General features: G+C 41.3%; 1 protein-coding gene across 7 annotated transcripts; it reads right to left on the bottom strand.

Moving 5' to 3' along the window:
- Positions 1-1,840: 1,840 nt before the first annotated feature.
- Positions 1,841-24,389, bottom strand: LOC109528509 (type I inositol 3,4-bisphosphate 4-phosphatase-like). 7 transcript variants are annotated; one of them, XM_019891204.1, is made up of 26 exons: positions 24,255-24,388; positions 18,010-18,226; positions 17,417-17,461; positions 17,233-17,351; positions 17,030-17,146; positions 16,876-16,955; positions 16,686-16,797; positions 16,483-16,573; positions 15,933-16,080; positions 15,715-15,845; positions 15,274-15,378; positions 15,078-15,186; positions 14,870-14,887; positions 13,295-13,481; positions 13,000-13,215; positions 12,077-12,218; positions 11,610-11,765; positions 10,631-10,705; positions 9,536-9,708; positions 9,262-9,385; positions 8,330-8,397; positions 7,802-8,001; positions 7,467-7,564; positions 7,270-7,382; positions 6,331-6,485; positions 1,841-2,536 (listed from the first exon to the last, which is right to left on the bottom strand). In XM_019891204.1, the coding sequence occupies exons 2-26, from the start codon at positions 18,113-18,115 to the stop codon at positions 2,404-2,406; spliced, it is 3,021 nt and encodes a 1,006-aa protein (XP_019746763.1). In that variant the 5' UTR covers positions 18,116-18,226; positions 24,255-24,388; the 3' UTR covers positions 1,841-2,403. The 7 variants fall into 7 exon arrangements, with proteins under 7 accessions (XP_019746763.1, XP_019746766.1, XP_019746764.1 ...); XM_019891207.1 differs by having other exon boundaries at positions 13,295-13,478; XM_019891202.1 differs by lacking the exon at positions 1,841-2,536 and adding an exon at positions 3,107-5,140 and having other exon boundaries at positions 24,255-24,389.
- Positions 24,390-25,318: the final 929 nt, after the last annotated feature.

Raw genomic sequence — 25,318 nt, 5'->3', positions numbered from 1 at the left:
CTGCTAATGCTCACGTTTAAAAAGAGTTGCTTTTTTTCGGGGTAAACTTCGTCACAAACTTTAAGTATACCGTTTTTAATGAAATCCCCCTTCCCCCTCCATGTCCATGTTCTTGTTTTTGTTCGCGTGTTTCGTTTCATGATGTCGTCTCAGATTACACTATTTCAATCGTGCCACACTTTCTCCGCACAGAAGACACACAGGTTTTCCAGCTACGTCCAAGAACATGTACTTCGACTCTCACCTTGTTTGAAACCCGCGGTTCTCAGTGTCCACCTTCCATTTTGCCATTTTTAATGGGTATCTGAAAGCTAATGTCACTGTTATGGGAACGACTGCTAGACTAATAAATATTTAAATAAAGCGGCCGACTGCTTGGCACGTCACCGTTGCATTGTGGAAAATGTAGTATTGGTGCGTGTAAAAGATCTGCGAGCTCTCGGCTTTCTGCGGTCCGCGGGCCGGTTCTAATAATAAATCAATATCATCCCAGGGGCCACTGAAAACATTCTCGCGGGGCGGATTTGGCCCGCGGGCCGGCACTTTGACATATGTGATTTAGAGTGTTCCATTGACCTGCCACGCATGTTTTTGGAATGTGGGAGGAAACCTGAGTACCCGGAGAAAACCCACACAGGCACTGGGCGAACATGCAAACTCCACATCGGAACGTCGAAGACGGAATCGAACGCCGCACCTCTGCAACAATGTGACGCGGACGTGCTAATCAGTCAATCACCATGAGTTGTAACATTCATGATCATTTAAAAAGACCCTAGACAAGTCTCCCAGAGCTTGCTTGAAGGTATTGCAATGTCAGACAAAATCTGTTAAACATACAGTCGAACAAAAAGTTATAAGCCCAGTCCGACATTAATACTGTTTGTACAGTATTTTGAGAAATAATGAAGGAATTTCCATCATCCAAACTTTTTATGAAAAAACAAACATGGTCTATTCCAACGTACCTTTTCAAAAGCCTTGTGGAAATCAGATGCGGTGTAAAATAAATCAGCACACCCCTCCAGATTTGTTCGAAACGTTTTCTTGCGAAATCAATATTTTGTGTGACTTGATAGTAAAAAATATTTGCACCGAGGTGGGCTATGGATTGCAAATGACATTTGTCAATGTGCACATGCAATCACATTTTTTTTTTTTTTTTGGGTGAAAATTCATGGATATAGATCGCAATGAAAATATAACAAGGCCTCAAGTTAGATCTGAAAAATCAGTTCACAAGGATTCAACTACAGGTGGGTTCAGTCGTCATCAAAACAAGTGGAAATTGTTGTGTTAACTGTGAAATAAAAGCGCACTTTTCAGAGAGGGGCTCGTCATTTATTCAGATTTAGATTCAGATTCAGGAAACTTTATTTATCCCCATGGGGTAATTGGACTTAACAGGCACGCTCTGCACAAGGGCACGCTCTGCACAATGTTTTATGTTGATCATTGGAGTGTGCGACAAGATAAAATAATCTTCATTAGTCCCACACTGGGGACATCAGTAAAACTGTCCATACATTGTACATGTTTGCAAAATCCTTCTTGAAGTTCTCATGGTTAAATCAATTCTAATAGTTGTATAATTAACATTTGGCTGATGTGATCGACATGAAGCAAGTGCTCCCTCTTGTGGTCATGATGGTTCTTGCAGATAAGACTGTCAAAGCTTTCTCTGAGAAATCAGGGTTGTTTAAAACCAAATAGACGCTGACCCGGTCACAACATTTTAGCTCTGCCCCCATTTGCCACGGTAATGAACGCCCAGTAGCCTCATAAAATAAGGCGGGTGAACACAGCCACCAAAACAAACGAGTGATTTCAAGTCGAGTGCAACAAGTAATGATATTTTGACCTTTTATTTAGAACCTGGTAACTGCTTTAAACTGTGAAAAACACACATTTTCTTACAAAACACACATTACATGAAAAACACTAGAATGGTTGAAAGTGACTTATTTTATTTTATTTTTTTTTAATTTCTGAGAGATTTAGAGCATTTAAGATGGTTGTACATAAAAACTTAGCTGTCATGGGAGCATAGGGTGGGTTTGGGGGTACATTTCACCATTCTTCCATTAATTTGATAGCATACCTTTGACAAAATATAAATATTACAAGTCTTTCTGCTTCCCGATTGCAACTGCATGCCATTGGTTTTGAGCAGTTTTTGTGCCTGACCAGGAGCCGCACATTATTTAATGACAAAACAAATGCCACACACCTGTGCAATCATATACATTCAGTTGTGCGTACTGTGAAAAAAAAACAATCACAGCTTTTATGATGAAGGCACTGTACAGCAGTGAGGCCCAGCATTGTTTGGAACGTGACTTATTTGAAATTGTGAGCATGTGATGATTTGAATATGATTACCCTGAAGGCAGAGTATACCCGTCAGGTTTCCACCTTCCCGTAGGTGCCGTCGGGCGGCCGGTAGTGTCTTGGGAAGGCTTTGAGTTGCAGACAGTTGAAGGCGTACTTTCTGGAGCCCACGTTCTTCACAGTGTTCTCTCGTCTGCAGCCCTCGCTGGTGAGACAAATAACATATCATGAGTCACAAATAAACCACTCACTGTAGGTGTGCTGAAAAGGTTAGAAGACATCAACCATTACCACATTAGTAGGGGGTGGAGGAAAAAAAAAAAGCTTTTTTTTTTCCTGTCTTAACAAAGAGATTTTCCTGTTGCTGTCTGGTCTGGGGAACCCAAAAGTTATTCCTCTTGTTTGACTAAAAGAAGGCCTTTGAACACAGCAAGGTATTATCACAGACTAAATTTTGAAATTTGTTTGAGTATAATGGAGGGGCACACGGAAATGCTAAGCCCCAGTCTAAAGTGTATTTTGATATTTTAAAAACAATTAGTAGATGTACCACAGAAAAATTCAACATTTAACTGTCAAAGGAATGATAAGATTGAATTGATACAAGTGCTGTCTGGTGATTTGACAAGTTCATGATTCATAACTACACAAATGGAAAAGGGGAAAGTATCTATGTCGTTATGAACATTGATGGGGCCTAAATCTGATTGGCTAATGAGAATTAATCAAATTGTCAGCTGTGGCAACGAAAACACAAAAACATCCTACAATGGGGCAATAATAAATACAGCTTTATTGCATAAGCATCACAATCCAGCTATAGATCTTAAATGTCCGTATACTATGTATACACTTCATATACTGTACAGTATGGTTCAATAAAAGCATTTAAATATGTACTTTCTAATTACCAATGTCACTGTCAAAGACAATAAAAATAAACTACATTGTAGTTCTGTGTTTTTTAAGCCTTTTTAAATAATATAATGGGGAGCACTTAAGAGTCATTACACATTTGACCAAGAGGACTGGAATGAATCACACGCACGCACGCATGCATGCACGCACACTGTTTTACTTAATTCTTATATTTTCATTGATTTGACAAGACTCAATGTGTTTCTCAGAGGTAGTTTAGAACAAGCAAGCACACGTGAAGCAAAATATACATTAAAAAAAAAACACATTTACATACAGAAATAATTAAGACATTTCAAATAAACAGAAATATGTCAAGAGCAAGGTCTTCACCTTTTGGGACACAGCTGACTACATAGCGATAGTATTTTCATTTCCTTTTCATTCACTCATCTGTCAAATTTAAAACTAAAACAAAAACAAAAAAAACAATGAGCAAATTCTGCAGTGGGAGATAAAGGCAGCACACCGGAGGAGAAACTAAAACTCTGCTTCACAGTCAGGAGAGGCAGGTTTGGATCTCAGTTGGCTAGCAGTATAGAAACTGAATGGATGCACCGTATGCTCAGTGTCTCAGTGCAGGCTGCCCATTGGAGGAAGAACTCCCAACTGCACGAAAAATGACACGAAAGGAGCTTAGTTGAACTTTTATTGGGATGACTTCAATATCACTGTTACTTCTGACTGCCATTATTTTTGATGCCTTGTCAGAATGAAATTGACCAACCTATAACATACATTTAGCAATTTTCTCACTCTCCTGAAATGTTAAATTCACTGTGAAACCCAAGCTATGGTTGACTAACTAATCTGCACTGAAACTTGCCCTGCAAAACCACATGGACAAACTATATTGTCACAACCAAGAACTTAAGCCTTGCTAGACTTGCAGCAAAAGCAACAGCACTTCCATGTGATCTTGACCAGGTTACATAAGGAAGGGAGAACAGACAACTGATGGGCAGGTTTTGCTATCATCGCTTTCTAGATGATACCACATGTTCATGTAATTTAGTCCTGTCGAGCTAATGCCCCGGTAGTCATTTTAAATAACAATTTAAGGTTCTATCTACAACAACAGAAACTATCCATCCATCCATCCATAATCCAAACCTTCCCCCCCCCCCAAGTGCATCAAAAATGTATTTTAATGGACTACATCCTACTTACCTACCCCTTGCATCAATGTAAACCTTCTCTTGCACGAGGATAATGTGCAAAAATGCAAGAAGACAAGACACACGGCTATTTAAATGCCTAAATGTCATATTTGTACAAACATATTAGTTTCCGTGTTGGTGATTTGCCAGGTTTGGTCACAGTTTTTCAACAAGCCATCTGCACAAATATGTGATAGACAACAAACCATGAAGGTCACATGATATCATTTTCTGTATTCTGTCAATCATCCAAAGTGCTTTTCAAAACCACGGTGGGCACACAAAACAGTTGTGACCACGCCCACGGGTTGCTCATTGAGCGCGACCACAGTCTGACATTAAATAACTATTGTCTGTATATTAATGATCGTAAGATGAGGTCAGAATATGATGTTTCTGTGAATGAGGCATCAGTTGTACATGCAGCAGAGTTAGCGCAGGACAATGGCACGCATCCAGTCCCACATCACCCTTCCTTGTGGTGAGTATTGCGATCACAAAGGAAAAAAAAATTGGGCTGGCCGCTACTGAATAAGTGCTTCTCAGACACTCAGCTGCAGCGGAGCCTTGCCAAGATAAAAGTCACGCTGAGGAAGATCCAAACCACCAGCAGGTTGGGACTGAGAGCCAGCAGGGGCAGCGAGTACAGGAGGCTCGGGTCCATGCTGAAGTCACGCACCGGCAGTAAACCGCTCAAGTTCTTCTGGATCACACCCTCCATTGTCCCAATGCTGAGGTGCAGGGGGCAGCGGGGGTAAGGAGACATGAATCAAGAAAAGGTGTGGGAGGGGTGACGAAAGAAGCCGCAGGGTGTGGCACAGGACGAGCAAGAATTGAAGGGGATGACAGGATGGCAAAATAAACAGTGTGTACATACAGACAGGTGATACAATGACAGACAACAATGCCAGAAAAATAACATGAAAGCCCATAATGGATCTCAAAAAAAAAAAAAGTCACATGATAGTCAAACGCATTGGAAACAGAAAGCGGGAAAAGGAGAGAGAAAATAAGAGAACATTGAGAGATGACTATAGTAAATGCAAATATATTGGACTACGAAGATTCTCTGTTCATAAATACTGTATCCTAAAAATGTTGGAAAGAATGTGTAAGAGGCTGCAATTCAAATGAGCAACTTCCCCCGCCCCCATGCTTGGTGGCTGATAAGGAAATGTGAAGTCGGCTTGTTAAAAAGAGTGATGAGAGGGGTGCGAACTAAACAGAGGTGCCGACTAGAAGATCAGGATAACCATATCTCCAGACGGAACACATCATCCTCCTTTTGCATGTCGTGAAACTGAAATACAGTGAACCCCTGCTTTTACAACTGTGAAGTTCCACAAATCGACGCTGCCTATAAAAGGGGTTTGTAATTGCCTCAAATATGGCAGCAACATAGTAAAAACTGAAACGTATTCTGTTTGGATTGATTTACTTACTGTGGTCTGTAAAAACACGGATTGAAGAATAATCAGCATCAACACCATACATCTAGCATGTAAACAATCATGAACCCATGTTACATAAGCAATTGTATTCAGTTGTTGAATTTTCAACACAAACAGAGCACCTTCACATGAGGCTTATCAAGAGTATTATCATACTAGCCTTCATAATATGCTAGGACAAACTGGGGAAAAGAAAAATCCATGGTTAGGCGTATTCCGAACACGCAAGGGTTCACTGTTGTATATTTGCTTGTTCGAATCCACATTGTTGACTTGACAGTCTTCACTGAGCATGTGATAATTGAAAGCATAATAAATAGTGGGAGTAGGGGAGAAAGTAGGAAACAAGTTATGGTGGTGGGCAAAATGATATCTACAGTAAATTTTGCAGATTAAAAAAAAAAAAAGCCCGAGCCATATCCCAAGCAGTGGAGCATGACAATAGGAACAGAAGAAAGTGGGTGTCTTACCTGCGCATACAGTCAAGCGCCTGAGTGAAGACCTGCGGTGCCATGCCATGCTCATGCTGCAGGATCAGGCATTGCTCCAGGGTGACTGACATAGCCGTCCGGTCCTTGGCGCTTTTGCAGCTTGTGAAACGAACCCCATTCAGCCGCCGACAGATCTGAGATCAACAGAGAAGGCTGACGATTAGATCAAATGATCCAGAAAGTCTGAATGCATATCAGAACCATTGAGAGGTACTACCTCTGAGGCAGTGATAAAGTAGATAAAGAGAGCTAAGGACTCCGCCCAGGTGCAGAAACTTTGTGCCCACCAACCTTTGCGGAGTACTGTGACCTTGATGACTGAGAATCTAAAAAGACATGTTGGATGTGACAGTTTTCTACCATGTATTTGTAATCGATTTATTTGTTGTGGGCGGCACAACTGTTGCGCTTGGCACGACACGAGTGGAGGTGAGCCAAATCGCTCGAGTTGGGAAATTTGAACTGTAAGAAACACACTGCGAATTTACTTACTATGTCACACAAACAGCACACACACTGTGCAATAGCATTTAGCATTAGCATTTAACATTACCACAAACACCTGAACGACAAGGGAGGTTCATACATTTTTTTCTGTTAGAGGAGGAAGCCCAGCTCTTGTCCGCTATGGCAAGGTGTGAATGAAGCGACGACGTTCGTACTATCCGACAATCAAACTCTCGCGAGAAACGTGAGGCAAAGCGACATTTTTTTGTTGACATCTTGTTTTATGTTGAGAGGGAAGAAATTTCATACAGCACATTTGACAATAAAGTTGTATTCAATTCAATTCAATTTGACCTCACACATTATACTGAAATACAGTCTTATGAGTTTCAGTAGTGTGTGCAAAAGTGTTGCAGTTGTAGTTGAATTACACTGCTGAGGATTATCTTATATTGAGAACAGGAATTTCACCTCGGCCGCCTGCCACAGGATGTCCACATTCTTGTTTTTCCTCGCCTCCACGTTATTCCCCAAAAACCTGAGCAGCTCTGGAAGACATGTCTGAGAACGAGACCCCGGGAGGCCTGTGGAAATTTTATTGGCGTCACCATGGTGTTGGATTGTGAGACAATTCTGTAAATGTATTTACGGTATTAGTGAACGCTTACAGTCCTCAGGCAGGATTTCTTTAAACTGTTCATAGTAAGAAACGAGCCTCGTCAAACTCTCCATGTTGATGAGCTCCTGAAGAGACGTGTCTCCAAACCTGAAACATGCACATACACTTTTCTAGTCCAAAGAACAGTGTTTCGGAGTTGAAATGAATTCCATCACCAAGCGTGTAACTCAATTAAGTCATATATCAAATAAATTTTTCTATTGAAATGAATTGAAATGTCATGAATTGGTTTCAATCTCTGGAAAAAAAACACGAACATTGTTTGTACTCATAAATCAAGTGACCGCTGTACATGTACAAGGTAGCATCCTCATCCTCACTCACTTCTCTGCCAGCGTCTGCTGCTCGTTAATGCCGACGTTGAAGTGCACCGGCTGGACCCTCAGCAGCATGCCGCTCTGGATTTCCCGTGGCAACGCATCAAACATGGCTACTGGCAGAGGGATGCGGACATTGAAGCCGTCACGGTTGCCCGTGATGATGGGCAGCATATCGAGGGTGGAGCTGCCCGTTGCCTGGGTGACCTTCAACATCACATCAAATGTTTCTATTTGTCATATACAGTATGCCGCAAGCATATATGACATTGAGCAGCTCTCAGGTGCATCATTTAGAATACTCACATATACGACTGAAATCATTTTCACTCACACACAATTTTTTTTGCTCACATCGACAACTGAAACGCTCATACACGACACTTTCACATGCACTACTAAAATGCTCTCATTATGTGTGTGTGTGTGTGTGTGTGTGTGTGTGTGTGTGTGTGTGTGTGTGTGTGAGTGAGAGAGAGAAATTTCATCCTGAAAGGTGTCCTTGACGGCCCCTCAGAAACACAGGTCATCCTACCTTAAAGGTAACATTTCGCAGATCCATGATGCCGACGCTCATGTCCTCCAACATGGCCAGCTCTTCTCCTAAAAACATACGAAAAACCTTAACCTACCTAACAGTGTTCAGAGACTTTTACAAAGGTCCCATTCAAAAACTCTTCAAGATAAATCTTCAATAATTTACAAAGCTTAGACCTCTGACAAGACCCAGCGATCACAAACATGAAGTAAAACAACAAATGCCAGGTAATATTGTTCATCTAAAATCCTGAAGATGTCCTCAAGCACCGATCTGCAGGCCATTTGGTACCGGACTGCACAGACCGACAAATATTTTATTTTTTCTCCAAGCGGAGCATATAGGTCAGCCCTACTACTCTGCACGACCCACCCACCCCTTGTTCACCTTCTGAAAGGAGATCTACATCAGCCTGGGGCTTTCAGTGATTACAGTGATCAGCGGGAAGTATATTTACTCGATCAGACTGGTGGAAATAGCGAATCAGATTCCAGCTTTGGTTTGCAAGTTGAAAAACTAAACAGAACGGAATAACAGAAAGTAAAGCTAGGGGAAGCCCTGACTTGGCATGATCTTCCTAAGATGAAGGAGGTACCAAGGACAAAGTGGAGGGTCAGAGGGTATCGAGCCTTTTCCGTTGCTGGTACCTGTCTTTGGAAAGACCTTAAAAAATATATTCAAAAATAATATAAAAAAATATTTAGCGGGAGGCTAAATATTAGGCAAGTCCTTTCTGTCCATTTTTAAAACAAAACTTTTAATCTTTGGCTTTTGCCTCGGCATTGCTGTTTTATGGTGTTATCTGTTTACAGTACAATGCAAATAAGCAAAAAGAGTGCCACTGCCAATTGCCAAAGCTGCAGTTTTTATTCCCATTATATCTGTGAAATCTAGTGGCATAATGAGTAATGTTGCATGCATCATTGTACCATATGTGCTGAGTAGGGATTCAAACTCAGCCAACAAGCCAATGGTGGAGAGCTGCCGAAGGAATCCATTATCACGTAGACAGTTCCTGAGTTTGATAATGAAGCTGCAGACGAGAGCAGTCAGCTGCAATACACACACACCCCCACGCGCGCGCACACACACACACACACACGCACACACACACACACACACACACACACACACACACACGCAAAAACAAACATCAATTTGTTGCATATCTGTATATACACAACACTCATGGTAACAACTGACCGTCTGGCAGAATACAACGTCACGGCGGTACTGCAGGGAGACGTCCATGGCAATGGTTGGGGCAATATCCTGCATCAGTAGAAAGACCATGGACTTTTTGGCCTTGTCGCTCATCATGGCAACGCAGTCAGTGAGCGTGGTAAGCAGAGGGTACAGCGCCTCACTCCACTCTCCTGGAATCACACACGTGCAACAAAATCACAAAATGCAACACATATAACTCCTAGTACTCATTTCAGTCGATCACCTTACAAATATGAACAATAAGGACCAATCATAAAGTAGAATATCTGGAAACGGCTAATTCAGAAGTTTTAATATCAAATCAATTAAAATGTACAGACATTGTATCATGTTAGACAGGACCACGATTGTCTAGGGCCAAAAACAACCTGACCCAAACATTCCAAAAGTGCCTCAGAATAGGAAAGGGAAATATCATTTGTGGGCTCAACACAACATTGAAACATGGAGCATATGCACAAGCAGGAAGAGATGTTGTGTGTCAATTTGCGTTGTGAAACTGTGGAACTCTATGAGTGAGGAATTAAAACAATGACCAAACATAAGTACAACGGTGGAAAAGAATGCATCAATATATGCCGCATACAAGGGAGAAATGTTGAATTTTTGGGGTTGTTTTATACTAAATGAACCAAAATTTGGTAAAATTGACCCAAGTAATCAATCGATCCATCTTTGACCCAGATTATTTTTGACTCAACTGTTTTTAGAGTGTGCATTTGTACATTTGTGTATAGGAACATGTTTATGTGGGGTATATAAGTAGAGATAGTCTTCAAGTATAAACTTAGAGTATGTAAAATTATGCACTTTTTGATGGATAAATTGTCTTAGGGAATTGTGAAGGGGAAGGAGTTAAACACATGTCAGAGAGGTAGTACATTGGGTCTCGATAAAGATTATTCATTTTGGAGGCTTTTTTTTTCATTTCCTTGTTTGTTTGTACAACACTTTTGGAAATAAAACATTCATTTAAAAGTGAATTCAAAAGGAACAGAGAGGAGACAGAGACAGCCGTGATAGTAAGCAGTTGTGGTGTGCTTGCTGATGAGGCTTCCAGGTAGCCCTTACCTGGGTACGCCTCCTCAATGTTGGGGCTTCCATCAAGAAGACGGGATGTGGTGCAACATGCACTGTTGGCGGGTGCTGTAAGCCACAGAAATGCACAAAAAATTCAATGTGGACCATAAATAGAGTTTCCAAAAACTTCTGTATCGAAAAATGCAGGGATTCCCAACCAATGTGCCACAGCATATTCGTTTGCTGTGAGAGATCATGGGTGTGCTCATCATCCAATGTAACTTAATTGGTCCAAAAATTGAGATGACATTCTCACTACTTCAGTATGTAGTTATTGGGGGGGAAGAGATGAAATAGCAAAAAAAATAAATAATAAAAAAACTGTACTTTTTTTTTTTTTTTGCTATTTTGCCCATCTACCAATCTACCATTTTCTGCAAAAAAATGTCCACAGTAATTGTTGTACTTGGAATTCAGGAATTATGTTATCAGCAGTTAACAAAAAAAAAAAAAAATAATAATAATAATAATTTCAGTCAAACATAAAACAAATGGATGAATTTCTTTGTATTAAATTGATGATTTTATGCTGATCAATTTCGCAACTTGTGCAATAAATCTAATCGTGCAAAAGAACAGCGCAAGCCGTTTTAGGCACACTTTTGTGTTTAACTTAAGTGCAATAGATTTTAATTTATGGCACATTGTTATGTTCAAACTATGCATAATCTTACAGTGGCTAACAATAACATCAAATATACATTTTAAGAATACATGTAAAGCCTGTTTTTGATCACTACTTTTAGGTCTACTACGCCACTGTATGTTAGTTATGCCCGTGGTACAAGGAGAGCAAAGAATGTTTTCATATTTGGTGTAATAAGTTTGAGAACCACTGCTCGAGAGAAAACGCTACATAATAGTTACGAATTCTAAAACACATCAAAAAGGCCCTTGGATGAGGTCAGGAAAACAGAAACAAACAGATGGCTAAATGCAGAACAAGTGCACACAAGTACAATCAACCTACAGCTTTTTCCTTCAGGGTTTGGAGGGCACACTGATGGGAAGGCAGGCAAAGATGATGATGATGTGGATGGGTGAGGCAATGGTGATGACAATGAAGATGCACACTCAAGTGATGTACTTCCCGGGTTGATCCAAAAAGCTCGTCTTTTCTCATCACCTTTGCACAGCCAAATAGTGGTGACGTTAATGACGCCAGAGATTTTGTCACAGCCAGTTAATCACTTAAAGGAGACATATCGTGTATTTTTTAAATTCATTTAAATCAGTTCTCAGGTGTCTTAACAAATGTTTGTGACTGACTTTCACACACTTTATATCACACTGCAGGCACTGCAAACACCCAAATACTTAAATTTGGCAATTAAAAAGACAATCCATCCAAATGAACTGGTCAGTTTCAAAGTCATTTTTCCACAATATGTCCCCTTGAAGTATTTTACTCTTAGTGTCTGTGTGTGCATGAGTTACTCTTCTTCACGCAGGCGCCCTGCAGGTCCGTGTGGACTTTGTCTTGAATGGCATCATCTGGCTTCCTTTCCTTCTGGAGCAGCTTGTCGACACGCTGGATGATGCACTCCAGGGACTTGTCCACGTTCAGCCACACTTTCTCCTGACAGCACATGAAGAGAGGCAGACGCCGCAAATTCATCACAGACCTGCCTGCTCATCTTTGACTGCAGAGAGGAAAATTCAGTTCCATAAATGTCCCCTTGGAATTCAACTGGAAGCACAAATGGAGAGATGAATCACATTTATTTGCTAATCATTGGGCTTGCCGCAATTTTTTTTTTTTGGCAGAATTTACCAAATTTGGTGCTTTGGTTGAGTTCTGGGTAAAGTGCCACAAGTACGGACTCCAGCCATTAGGGGATGGATCCGGACTGTATTGAATGAATAAAATTAGCAGTTATAGACATTGCTTTTAATAAGTCCCGTTTAAAAAAAAGTTTACGTAAGGTTGTTTTTTTGTATTTGTGATCAACTAGGCCTTCAATCTATACCTAAAATTACTGGAGAAAATCTTTGAAAAACAGAGCCTGAGAAGGCAGATGACTAAAATAGATTTTAAGCAATACCGGAAGTCCTACTAAAATTAAGGCGGTATTGTGATAAGGAACGCACACGTACATCAAGATCCGAATATTTTCCAGTACCGTAATTAACAGGCTAAAAACTATCTTCAAGAAGGCCATGAAGAGCTCAAATGTGATTACCCTAATGAAGACCAAGCTCAGGGTAGCCACAGATTTTGCATTTTGATGGAGAAAATTTATTATCGACTTTAAAATGCTTTTCTGTGTGTTTGTTTGCAGATTTGTGAATAACTGTATGTGACGGACTGCTAGTGAAATGCAATTTTCTTTTTTGTTGTTGTTGTTGTTTTCACGTACCCACTCCTCCTCATGCCAGTCTACATGCAGTGATGATCGACTGCTATTGCCGCTCCACTTGGCAAGTAGTGTGTCCTGGTCATTGCGGAGGACTACTTGATCTGACTCAGCGGAGGGAGACATTTTGGAGGCGATGTACTCAGGCCGTGCAGCATTCAGGGCCTGAATGGCCGACGCGAGCAGCTTACAGTCGCATACTGTCACCAGCTGTCGAGTCTGAGTAGCGAAATATCACGTGCCGTCATGGGATATTTTCAATGGGCGTGCTGAGAAATAACACACTGTAGTCAAGTACCTTATCAGCCAGCGTGGCAAGTGTCCTTTCTAGTCCGCTAGCCGACCGGTCCTTCGCAGCTCTGGAAAGCCTCTCGGCATAATAGCTGACCTGTGTTTTCAGGGTGTTGACGTGGGCGATGATCTCTTTGGCTCGAACCACGTCCTGAGGAATGAAGACGATAGACTGCGAGCTGGAGAGGGCGCTGCTGCAGAGAGCAAACATCCAGTCTTAGAAACTTGTTTGGGACTGATGGCTTAGAGATGCACAGTCTACTTGTAGGATATGGCAGGGGTGTCCAACCTTTGGCCTGGGGACCATTTGCAGTACACTTTCCATTTTTGACCATTCACTAAAAATAATGTTTGACACACCCGGCAACACAATGTAAACAAGGAGTGGAGGCATCATGAAAGATGCTAGTATTAAAAAAGGTGGAGGTGAGAGGGTGCAAGGCCCATTAACCACGACTACAATGACCGACCGGTAATGCTGTTACTAATAACTGTTACAGTTTTTCTAAATATACAAAGACATAAACGACTTACAACACAACTAAAAAACATTTTCTTCAAAACGGTGAAGAGAGATGATTTAGTTTCAAATGGTTAAATCCACCTCCTGCTTAGTGTCGAGGAGCGATTTATGAAGATTAGAAAATAATGAGCGTCAAGTAATTGTTTTAAAAGTGGTGGCTTATTACAGAGTGCTCCACTTTTGATTCTGTTTGCGGAAATGTGATTTGGAGTTCGCTCATTGCAGCGGTGGATCCATTGTAATGGGATTCAGGGCAGCGAGACACACAAACATCTTGAAAAATCTTCTAAAATCATTTGTCTTATCACCTCTCGCAGAAAGCTGTGACGTAGCAGCTTTTTCAAAACACAATAATATCTTTACAATGTTTATAATTGCTTGATTGACTGGTTTTGGTATGTTTAAAAAATTAAGGCTGAAGAATGTTAAAGTGGCACTTGCATCCTTCCAATTATCTGTATGCGGTCCTTGGAAGAAAACGTTTGGACACCCCTGTTGTTCTGTTCGAGAGCCTCATTGTAAAAACAAAACAAAACTATTCGACAACTTATTCTATTCAGCAATGTATATGTATTTCTTTTGCAGGCACATAGGATGGCATGCACAGCAATCCCCCCCCTCCAAAAAAAAAAAAAACAAAGACACTCAAATCAGCTGAATTTTAACATAGACAATTTTATACACTTATTAGCTTTATCGAGAAGCTTCGTGTATAGTTCTTCCCGTGTTTGCCGAGTACTCAAAATTCCTCCCGCGTTCCAAAAACATAGTACAATAGGTTTATTTAGAGTATTATTATTTATTAAGACTCTAAATTGCCCACAGGTGTAAAGGTCAGTGACCCGCCCAGGGTGTAACTTGCCCTTTGATCAAAGTCAGCTGGATAACCGCAATATTAAACAATCATTTTTATCATACGATTGTTCAAAACACCCAAACTAGTGAGTCACTTATGTTGATTTGCTGTTGTGTGTGAATGCGGTGATGACTGAAGGGTTGCTTGTTGTTTTTCTATTGTTGCACAAACACGGAGAAATGAAAAGAAGCAAAGCAACTCACCAAAGCTCCTCATATGCGCTGACCACAAAAGTCACAAAAACAAAACTATTAAAAGGAAGCTATAGGATAACAGAACTGCAGAAATAATGCAATAATCCACAACGTAAATGTGACCGCAGCCAAATTATAGATTGAGTGAATCGAAAGAAATATATCACCATGATTTTGTGAAGAGAAACGGTCTTTTGCAAACATTGTGTGAACTTACTGTTTCTTTGCCTCCTCAAACTTTTGAGTAAGTTTCCTCAGACCGCCGTTTTTAAACCCCTGGCAGTGTGCAGCCGGTGCCCCAACAGTGACAATGTCGTATGTGTGCTCTAGGAGCAAAGGCGCAAACAAATGTGAGTACCATACATGAATACACAGCAATGATATCAAGCATGTGAAGGTAAGCATAGGCTAACCGAAGCCCAAGTCATCTTGCACCCTCATCCTCTGAATATGCAGGTTGGTGGGCATGAACTCCATCTTCTTATCGGCCTTCCGGCTGCTGGCTTTGAATGACGGGCCTAGTGAGGAGCAGGTAGAGAAAGCGTTTAGAACGTTCTTAAAGCATAAACTACCTGACAAATTGCCACTACTCTTTGTGCCACGGATGGGGCATGAAGCCAAGGTAAGAAGCCATTGAAATTGTAAGATTGACACCCCCGCGCCCTCCCCCTCGAAAAATGCAAATTAGTTTAAAATGTTAACATTGCAAGGGGCATCTATGGCAACATTCCTTCATTTCCCAGGCAAGAATGCTGAATCTTCAAGACAATTTCCTGTGTTACTGTAAAATTTAAGTCTAAGGAGCTGATTTCCTTCGTTGTGTTATGACATACAGATGCGAAGAGGGTTCGAACCTCTGTAGTTGCTGAGGTCAGAGAGGGTTTCTTGGTACGAGGCTATGACTGTTTGGTAGTGTGAGACGATCTGTCGTCGTAGATTCTCCCAGCAGGGTGACAACTCTCCCAGCTCCTTTAGCTCACCAACCCTGCCGGCGAAAGTATGTAGCGTTAGGCTCGAATAAAGGACACACAACAGTTTTCAAGCATCTTCATCTGAGCATGTGTCTTCGTACCGGGCTGCGTCCTCCTCCAGTAGTAATTTGACAAACTGCCTGGGGATGTTCAGGGACAGGATGCTTTCGGCCATCTGCTCGAGCACCCGCAGGTGGTTGGCATCGGTTGTTGGGAAGCGATACATTCTGGACATTGTGCCGCCAAATACTGAGGAGGAAACGTAACTTAAGTAAGCAGATTGCTGACATTCATAGGCGCAATCAATACACTCCTTCCTGATCATATGATTCGTGATGTGATGCATATATCTGCCACCAAGGGGTCAGGACAGATGGAGAACAGCAGGATAGCCAATTCATCTCGAAGGATGAGGGCGAATCCAGGATTGATTTTTGCTGTAGAGCCAAAATACAGTTTCCTGAGCATTTAACACATGCTCTTGAGCAAAGTTATGGGGTGGCTGAACTGCTATGTTAATTTGGCACTCTAACATCTCTCCCTTGCCCGCAAACCCACTGAATCATTTTGTGCATGTGTGTGCAGTGGATCAGTGTGTGAAATAATAAGAGATATAAAGAGAGGCATTTCTGCAGAGGGACGTCATGATACCTGCACGCAGGAGGGTGTCTCTGTACAGTGAGGCATACTTGATTCGTACTCCCATCGCCTCCGTTAAGCTCTCGTCAACCGGCAGCACTGTCTACAGAGAACAATGAAGGAGCTCAACAGCATGAGGTGGCTCGGCTATACGCTTCATAGTGAAAATGAATTTTCAAAAGATAATTCGGTCTTTCTGAAATGCAGCATCCTACCCGGCCATTGATATTGTCTGGAAGATGGCTGACCCCAAGTCTCTGATCTGCTTTATCTTCCATCTTCCATGCGGCCACGGAGATGTTTCCCACCCGCTTGTTCTCTGCTGACCTGAGGAATGAAATCGATCCAGACAGTTCAGCAGTCGGCGCACTTGTGCATGAGGAAGAATGTGTTGCATGTGTTTACCTGAGTTCCATCTCCAATCTGTGGTCTTTGTCCTGCAGCAACTCTTTCACAGGGAAAAGTGCTGAGCCCAACATGTACATCTTAACGGACACAAACCAGAAGTCTTTTCAGTTCCACGTGCAAGGAAAGATTACTGTGAGCAAAGATGTCATACCGTGCCCTGGGAACGGTCCTTCACGTCGTAGACAGCCAGTTTAACTTGCGTCTGATGATTGATGTTAGAATCCTGGAAGAAGGCGATGCTGCTGAGGAAGATGGGGTTGCTAGTACCCTGTTGACATGCGTGGTGGCATTGCGTACAATGTCAATAATCAGCACCTAGAAAACATGCTTTTGCAAGAAGCCTGTGCGTCCCACCTCAATGACTTCGGTCTGGGCATGTTTGGTCCAGAAAGCCTGCGGTGGCGTTGTGCAGCTCACTGCTACAAAACTGTTGGGTTTCCGATCCAAACCAGGATTTAGTAGTTCTGTGCAAGCTGCCCAATGACACAACAATTACTCCACCAAAGTAAACAATATTTTACTTTTTTTTTTGACTCACCAATACTGAACTCGAGCACAGGTTCATCTGGGTCTTGACTGTTTCCTGGAAAACAATGTAGGACCTCACATGAGTGCAGGTGCAGATGATTCCTGAAGTAAAATGTTGACCGATGAAAAATTGCGTCATTAAGGTTGGATCTGGGTATCTGTGGATGAAGAGGCTCCCGGAGCAGAGCCAATGTTATGCGACATTCGATCAAACTGAGAATCGCCATCATTTCGCATAACTGAATGATAACATTCGAAATAGAGTGAACTCCCACCTATTTGCTGATTTATTTTCTAAACCTCACTTCATCAGTGAGAAATATACACACTCAACTTGCTTTGGCACCATCTAGTATTATCTTAGTTGTAAGAAAAATTGTATTTTGAAATGAGTTTCAGTTACACAAAACTAGTGCTTTGCTGCCATCCAGTGGTACAAATGAGCAATCGCATACCTTTTCGGTCGGGGCGGTTATTGCAGATTTTAGCTTTTTTCCTAACGGGGCTCTTTCCCCTGTTCCACAGTTCACTGCAATGTCGTCTATATGTGACATGCTTGTGTATGTTACTGTTCAACAAAAAACGTAATCTTATCTCCCTCACCTGCCAGGGCCAAGCCAATCATCTCACTGGACAACTGGAACGTGTTCGCCCGGTACACTGACCACGGCCTCTGAGTCCGGCCAGCGCGCTCTCTGCCCCCTGCCATGCTGGTTCGGGAAGAGGCGGTGATGGCAGGAGGCCTGGACACACAGCCTTAAGCATGAGCCGTCACACACTCCCATGTGATTTGGTCACTCCCCCTGTCAGTACCTTATTTCTACATGAGAGATGTGACAAAAAGAACAATGCAGTTGTTTGAAAATGACAATGTCGAGAAAAAAAAATCGGATTTCTGGCAATGTCAAAATAATCACAGTTCCACTCTCACAGCTCTGTATCTGCCGGTTATAAAAAAAAGAGGAACACGTCAGACCACAAAAGGAGATTTAGTAAACAAATAAGGAAGAGCTTGTGAAATTGAGACACAGAAAAAGATACAGAAAGTTAAGTCCACACCATCCAAGTCCAAGTTAAGTCCAAAAGACACTCGAATACTAAAAAATGAAAAAAAGCCACTGTGCATGACACGTTCAAAAAACGAATCGGTTGCTTCCTCTTGGTGCCTCTCTACTGTGGCAGGTCAAAATGGAAGATGAGTAAATATAAACGATCAGTGTCGACTTTATCTTGAAAAAGTAGAGACCAAACACACCACACGAAAAGACGGCCCAAATCCATATATCCATCCATATATCCATTTTCTGAACCGCTTTATCCTCACAAGGGTCGTGGGGCATGCTGGAGCCTATACCAGCTGTCTTCGGGCAGTAGGCGGGGGACACCCTGAACCGTTTGCCAGCCAATCGCAGGGCAAACAGAGACGACCAACCATCCGCGCTCACACTCACACCTAGGGACAATTTACAGTGTTCCATTAACCTGCCATGCATGTTTTTGGAATGTGGGAGGAAACCGGAGTATCCGGAGAAAACCCACGGAGGCATGAGGAGAAGATGCAAACTCCACACAGAGAGGCCGGAGCTGGAATTGAACCCGGTACCTCTGCACTGTGAACCACCGGGCCGTGCATAGGTTAAAGGTGACCTGCTTTTTTATTTTATTTTTAAATATTTTTTTGTGAAAGTGAAACTGATGATGCTTAGGTTGCACTGTACACGAACACAAAAATATATATTAATAACACGCGTACAGTCACATGTCTTTTTTTTTCTATTTCCCCCTTCATCCCTCGCGGTCAACTTGGGACCAGGCCGCTGGCTACTGGTCGATCGCAATCGACTGGTTGCGCACCCCTGCTGTAGATAAACAGAAGAGGAGTGGACCAAGTAATCGTTAGCTATAAGAAAAATTGCAAACAGCATTCAAGGCTAATAAAGTGTGCAGTACTTATTTGTACAACGAGCAAACAAAATATTTATAGGGCTAAACGTTACCAGCAGCTAATATTTGCTCCTCAAATGCTCCTCTAACCTGAAAAAAGAAAACAAACAAGAAAATCGTGATGACATCAATATCAGCCGTGATGTGAACTCACTTTTCTTGTTGTTGGTCATGCCCTTTACTGCCAAAATGCTTCCACACTATGGACCGAAGGTTTGCTGTGAGAAAACATTCCCCCGTTTGAGAAGGATCCAATCAAATTAAAGGTGTACTTCTAGGTTAATCGCTGAAGGCCTACTTCCCGATGACTGCTGCACACTGATCTCTTGACGGCACCTGATGCGTCCCAATTTGATTCTCAAGACCTACATCTGTTAAGACCACTGGACCTGCTGAAAATCATCACCTGACTTCTTTGAAAACGTGAGTCTTCCCAGTACACATTTGGTTTGAATTGACTAAATGCTCTTAATTACCACATCCTTGGAATTCCCACTGTGAAAATCCACATGCAAACGTATGCAAAGGCAATAAACCTGAACCCACAATTGCTACTCGTGTCAAAGTGAGGCTATGCGGAACCAGGGAAAAAGATGAATCAATGAGTACATTTTGATGGATAGTGAAAACAAAGGCCCTCTTTTGAATGGCATGTTTCTAGTGACATAAAACTGTTTCCATGTTGACTAGGCAAACCAAAATGCATACGAAACAAATAACTGTTTAAATCCCATGGCTTCAAGCATTCATTCAGTGCTAAGGGAAAATCAAAAAGTTGCCCTATAAGGGAGCTCCACATTTAGCTCCTTGTGTCAAGTGTGTGTATGCCTTTCTGAGTCACGTGTCCGCACAGGATTTACAGTCTACGGAAAATCTGGGACAGAGACTCCCGACACATTCATTCATTTTCTTCCACTTATCCTGTACTGTACAGAGTCCAGGGTGAGCTGGACCCTATCTCAGCAGACTGGCAGCAAAATCAATCGCAAATATAAACAGCCATTCATTCACATTTACACTTACAGGCAATTTAGATTCTTACATTAACCAACCATTCATGGTTTTGGAATGTGGGAAGAAACAGAGGAAACCACCAAAACATAGAAAACATGCGACGTCTCTTGACTGTGAGGCAGAAATGCCACAACATGCTTTTTAGTGTCGCCTCTGACACATACTGGAGGACTACAACTTGTAGTGCGTCACTAAAATGTGTGTGTGTTTAATTTAAAGGTCAGAGTTTGTCTCTCTCCTCATCTAATCTCCTTGCCTTTTTGAACCTGGTCTCCAGTGCTCATCGTGTTTAACTGTAAAAGTGTGTGTATGTGTGTGCGCGCATGTGTGTTTGTGTGTGTGTGTGTGTCAGTGTGCTTGGAGCTTGTCCAGTTCCCCAAACATGGTAAAGGGACTTTTTACACTCAGCTGTCTTTGGCAAAATGAGCAAGAACAAGTCAGTCCAGTCTTCTCCTAAATCTGCTTTTTATGTGACAAACACACAAGTTGCTTTATTAATGACCTCATGTCTTTACTTATGTAGTTAAGGTACAACCATCGTTTTAGTTGTGTTATTTTCTCGCAAGAAAAATACAATAAATGTGTCAGTATCTTACAATATTGACAACTCCTTTTGTATGGCCTGCCAGTCTTTTTAGAACAAGTTAGCTTGACAGCTTACAGGTTGACAAAAGTAGAAAGCTCAGAGAAAACGGCGCTTTCCCCCCATGTTGGTTGAAACTAGTGGTAGCGCACCGCGTGTGCCATCTGTGCGTTCATTAGACGAAAGCATGAATAATGTCTTTGGACAGACAGAGCAGCTGTAAGCCTTTCATATGATAATGACCGTCGCCAAGCTCCAACCATTACTCGGAGTCACCTTCTCACTCTCTGTGAAGGAACCGCTCATTCTCTACTGTTCAGTAATGCGCAGCTTGATCTTGTTCACTAAAAAGGAATATCTTGTTTCGTGACATGCACACGTCTTCTCTGTGTTGCTCAAGTTAGCAGCACTTCCTCACGTTGCAGAAGGGCTGTTTGTATGTTCGAAGCCTTGGTGTGCAGAAACACCAGATGATTGCAAGGTCAGCAAGATCGCTTTAGGATGTGAATCCATGTGTTCATTTTTTAGCAAAAAGTATATCCTAAACAAAAGGAGGCATTTTTTTTTTTCTGGCAGATGCAGTGACTAAATCTGATCAGTGCTTATTCATCAAAATACATGCAGGAACTGAACTTTTTAGAGATGAACAATACGCTAGACCTGAAATATTATGATGACTTTGTTTTCACGATCCTCCAGCTGCTAGCACACACCATGATGATGCATTTTCCTCAAAATGTCCAAACACAGCTCAGCCTCCACTGTCCAGTTGCCAACATGAGGCCATGCTCATCGTGAATCAGTGTTGCATTGCAGCTTCAATTTCCACACGTACCCAAGGATGTCCACTCTTGCTGCGTATGCCAACGGTGCATGTAAACAAAGTCATCCCGCGCAGAGCATCACGAGGCAAAGACACAGCTGCAGTCTCAGCCCCTTCTCCTCTTCCTCTGACACGGCAGCCTTTTAACTCTTTCACTTCAGCAAAAACAGCATCACATCGACAGCTACATCCATCCTGTGGCAATACATATTCCACATTTGGATGGAAACACTTCTTGGCTATGAATACAGCATTGTTATGACATACATTTATACGTTTAAAAACTAAAGTTAAGCAGAATTAAGTAAAATATAGACGTAAACCCACCTTGATTCACCAAATACACTACTGTATTACTTGTGGTCTTCACACTTATATTTACAAATTTTTAGAAAGCGAGTGATTCTCTAAGTATGGGACGTGTACTACTCATTGCAGTTCGTTTGTATTTAACCTTTAAGGTAATACAATGGCCAATAGTCTAGTAAGTAAATGTACATACAGAATTTTCATTTAACTTTTAAGTGTGATGCTTTTCAACTGAATGATTATTTGAAAACTTTTTTGATCCATTTAAGATCATTTTGACACTGCATAGTAATGTGTTACAATAATATAACAAATACTTTTTAGGAATAAAACCTGTCTTGGTACTTGGTGTAAAACGTTTGAGAACCACTGCTGTATAAGATGTAATATTGAGTTTAGCATGTATAAACATACTGACTGTGTGTTTCACACTCTGGATCACAGTAAGTTCATGGTATTATTAGCATCTACTCATTTTTTTTTTTCCATACAAGCCACAGGAACACCTGGCAGGTTATTTTTTCCACATGTCTGGTGGTGCGCCTACACACGCGCACACACACACACAATACAATACAATACAATACAATACATGCTGATTTATACACACACACACACACACACACACACACACACACACACACACACACACACACACACACACAACTTTTACTTTTCTTTTTGAATCCACCTCTGTTCCCCTTGATGCTCATTAAAGATTCATTATACTAGATCCTGAGAGATCCAGTTTCATGCTCCAGAGTGTTTCTGTGTCACTGCGCCTCAGCTAGGAGATGTATTACTTTAAGATGTTCTACTCTTATGTTTTCAACAGCTTAGATAAAGCCATGAAAGTTTTGGTGGCAAGTAATAGCATAGAAAGTAAAGAAGAAATTATTATTTAACGATGAAACCATGCTGTTATTTCATATCAAAACGAAAAAAGTATGTATTTTAGACTTTTGAGCTCCCACCAAATGGTGGAGATGTCACTCGATGGTTAAAAAAGAGCATACAGTAATAATGGGAGAAAATTGGGAAGACCTAAACTAAATCTTGTAATATATATATATATACTGTATATACTGTACACACACACACACACACACACACACACACACACACACACACACACACTAATTCTGATTGCACCTGCATTTCAGAAACACTAAAGAAAGACACCTCAATTTGTCTCAGGTTTGAACAATCATATTGTGCATCACGAAATAATGTATTTGCATGTACTTCTCCCAAAACGCACAAAGCCAATTTCGGCATTTGGCAGATGCGATTTTGGGTGAGTTAGTTTTTTACTTTCACATATTTTAGCTTCGTTATAAATTTCATATCTGTTTGCAGAAGTAATCAAGTTTGGGCAAGCATTCAAGTTCGCACGACTTTTTGCACATGCATAGTAAATGAATCGAATCAGACACTAAGAGTATGACATAAACGAGTCATGACACAGTAATATCAGTGTTCATGAAATGTGTGAACTATTCATGATGCTCTCATCAAGATATTCAATATCTTGATGAGAGCATCATGAATATTATTGTCAAAACGTGTACAAAACCAAACTAAGTAAGCACAACGGTACTTTGGTTCATGTTCACTGCATCAGCTCGTCAAAATCCGGATGACATTCACACATATACTGTGAAAACCACTGACAGCTCAAAACCCGCAGTAGATTTGCCAAAACACACACACGCACACATCTCCGTGTCAAATACGCACCAAAACGTGTTGCATATTGCCACCACCACACGCGTATATGCACACATACAAATAGAAAGAAAAAGAAAGAGCAATGTGTCCCAAGAGGATAAAATTGTGTTTCTTAACTAAGTTACGTAATGTCACTCAAGACTGTGCCCTGGCTGACACAATGCAGGCACAAACTGCACACTCGAGTCATTTCCTGCCAGAGGTTCAAGAACATCTCCTACGTTTTCATCCATGTTTGACCTTTTCATTTCAAGTTAAAGACGCAAATGCCGTGCGTAAACAACACAGCTTGACACGTTCCCTAACTATACAAACTCCTAAAGTGTCCGAAAAAGCTCGTTTGTCTAAGGATGTAAACACGAAAGCAACGACACAAGAAAATCCACATCACAACAATCAAGCTCTTATTAAAGTCAGAATAAGTACTATATGGCAGTTACTTACAATTCTGCGTTTCACAACATAATAGATTATCCACTTATGGTCTGCGAGAAAGACAGTAATTCAGTAATTCATCGTCAGGAACGTCTTTCCGACTGCAGCAGAAGTGGCAGCGGAGCAGACTAGTTCCGCCTCCTGCATGACGTCCAGTGACGTTATCGCGCTCACGCACGTACGCAAACGTCTTTAAATATGAAAACAACTAAAATCAACTAGACAAGACCAAACAAAAAGGAATATACATTTAATTTCCCGGGTGCCAAAAACAAAAATAAACTAAAAGAAATATTAATGGTTGATGCCCCCCGTCCCCCACAGAAGTAAAGATATGCTCATAACAGTACGAAGTAGTACTTGTAAAATAATAATTATAATAATTCACTCTGCAACTATAACGATCATGCCCAACGTACAGTAACGTAGTAGGTCTAGGTGTTCTTTAGAAGTTCATAAAAACTACATTTCATATGAGTAACTGCAACATTTCGCACGGCTTAATATAGGACAAATATAGCGAAATGCCCCTAAAGGGGGCATGTGTCATTAAAAAAAAAATCTTTGTTATGTTTGTTAAAACAGTGTCAGAACAAATGTGACAGCAGGTCATAAGTAATTTGGGGGGGGGGGGGTTATCCTCTCGGGCCTCATCACTATTATAATATTTTAGGAAACTCCCACACCCAAGGAAAATCAATCAGAGACAGAAGGTGTGACCTATGAGGTGTCAGGTATCAAGCTGACTTAACTTAATTTGTATCCCCCTTGGTTTTCCTGCCATTTTTGACAATGGTTTCATTCATTCTATATTTGTAGTCTGTTTGATTTCATATAACGTTTTAGATGTAGACGTTTTAGCCCATTTGTATTAATTGCCCCTGAAATGTGATTATTTTATTTACCACTAGTGGGAGTCCGCTTACCACAGTAAGAACACTTGGAAAATGACCGCAGTATAGTACTGTATTTGCTGCAGTGTCATGCTTTTCAGTCGGTTCTCCTTAGATCAAATTTGAATTATTCTCCTCTTGCACCATCCCGTGGACGAAGGTTGTAATTTTAAGTCGACA

Source organism: Hippocampus comes, unplaced genomic scaffold, assembly GCF_001891065.2.
Source record: "Hippocampus comes isolate QL1 unplaced genomic scaffold, H_comes_QL1_v1.1 scaffold174, whole genome shotgun sequence".
Taxonomy (NCBI): domain Eukaryota; kingdom Metazoa; phylum Chordata; class Actinopteri; order Syngnathiformes; family Syngnathidae; genus Hippocampus; species Hippocampus comes.
The sequence above is the reverse complement of the archived record's forward strand: the minus strand, read 5'-3'. Positions and strand labels throughout refer to the sequence as shown.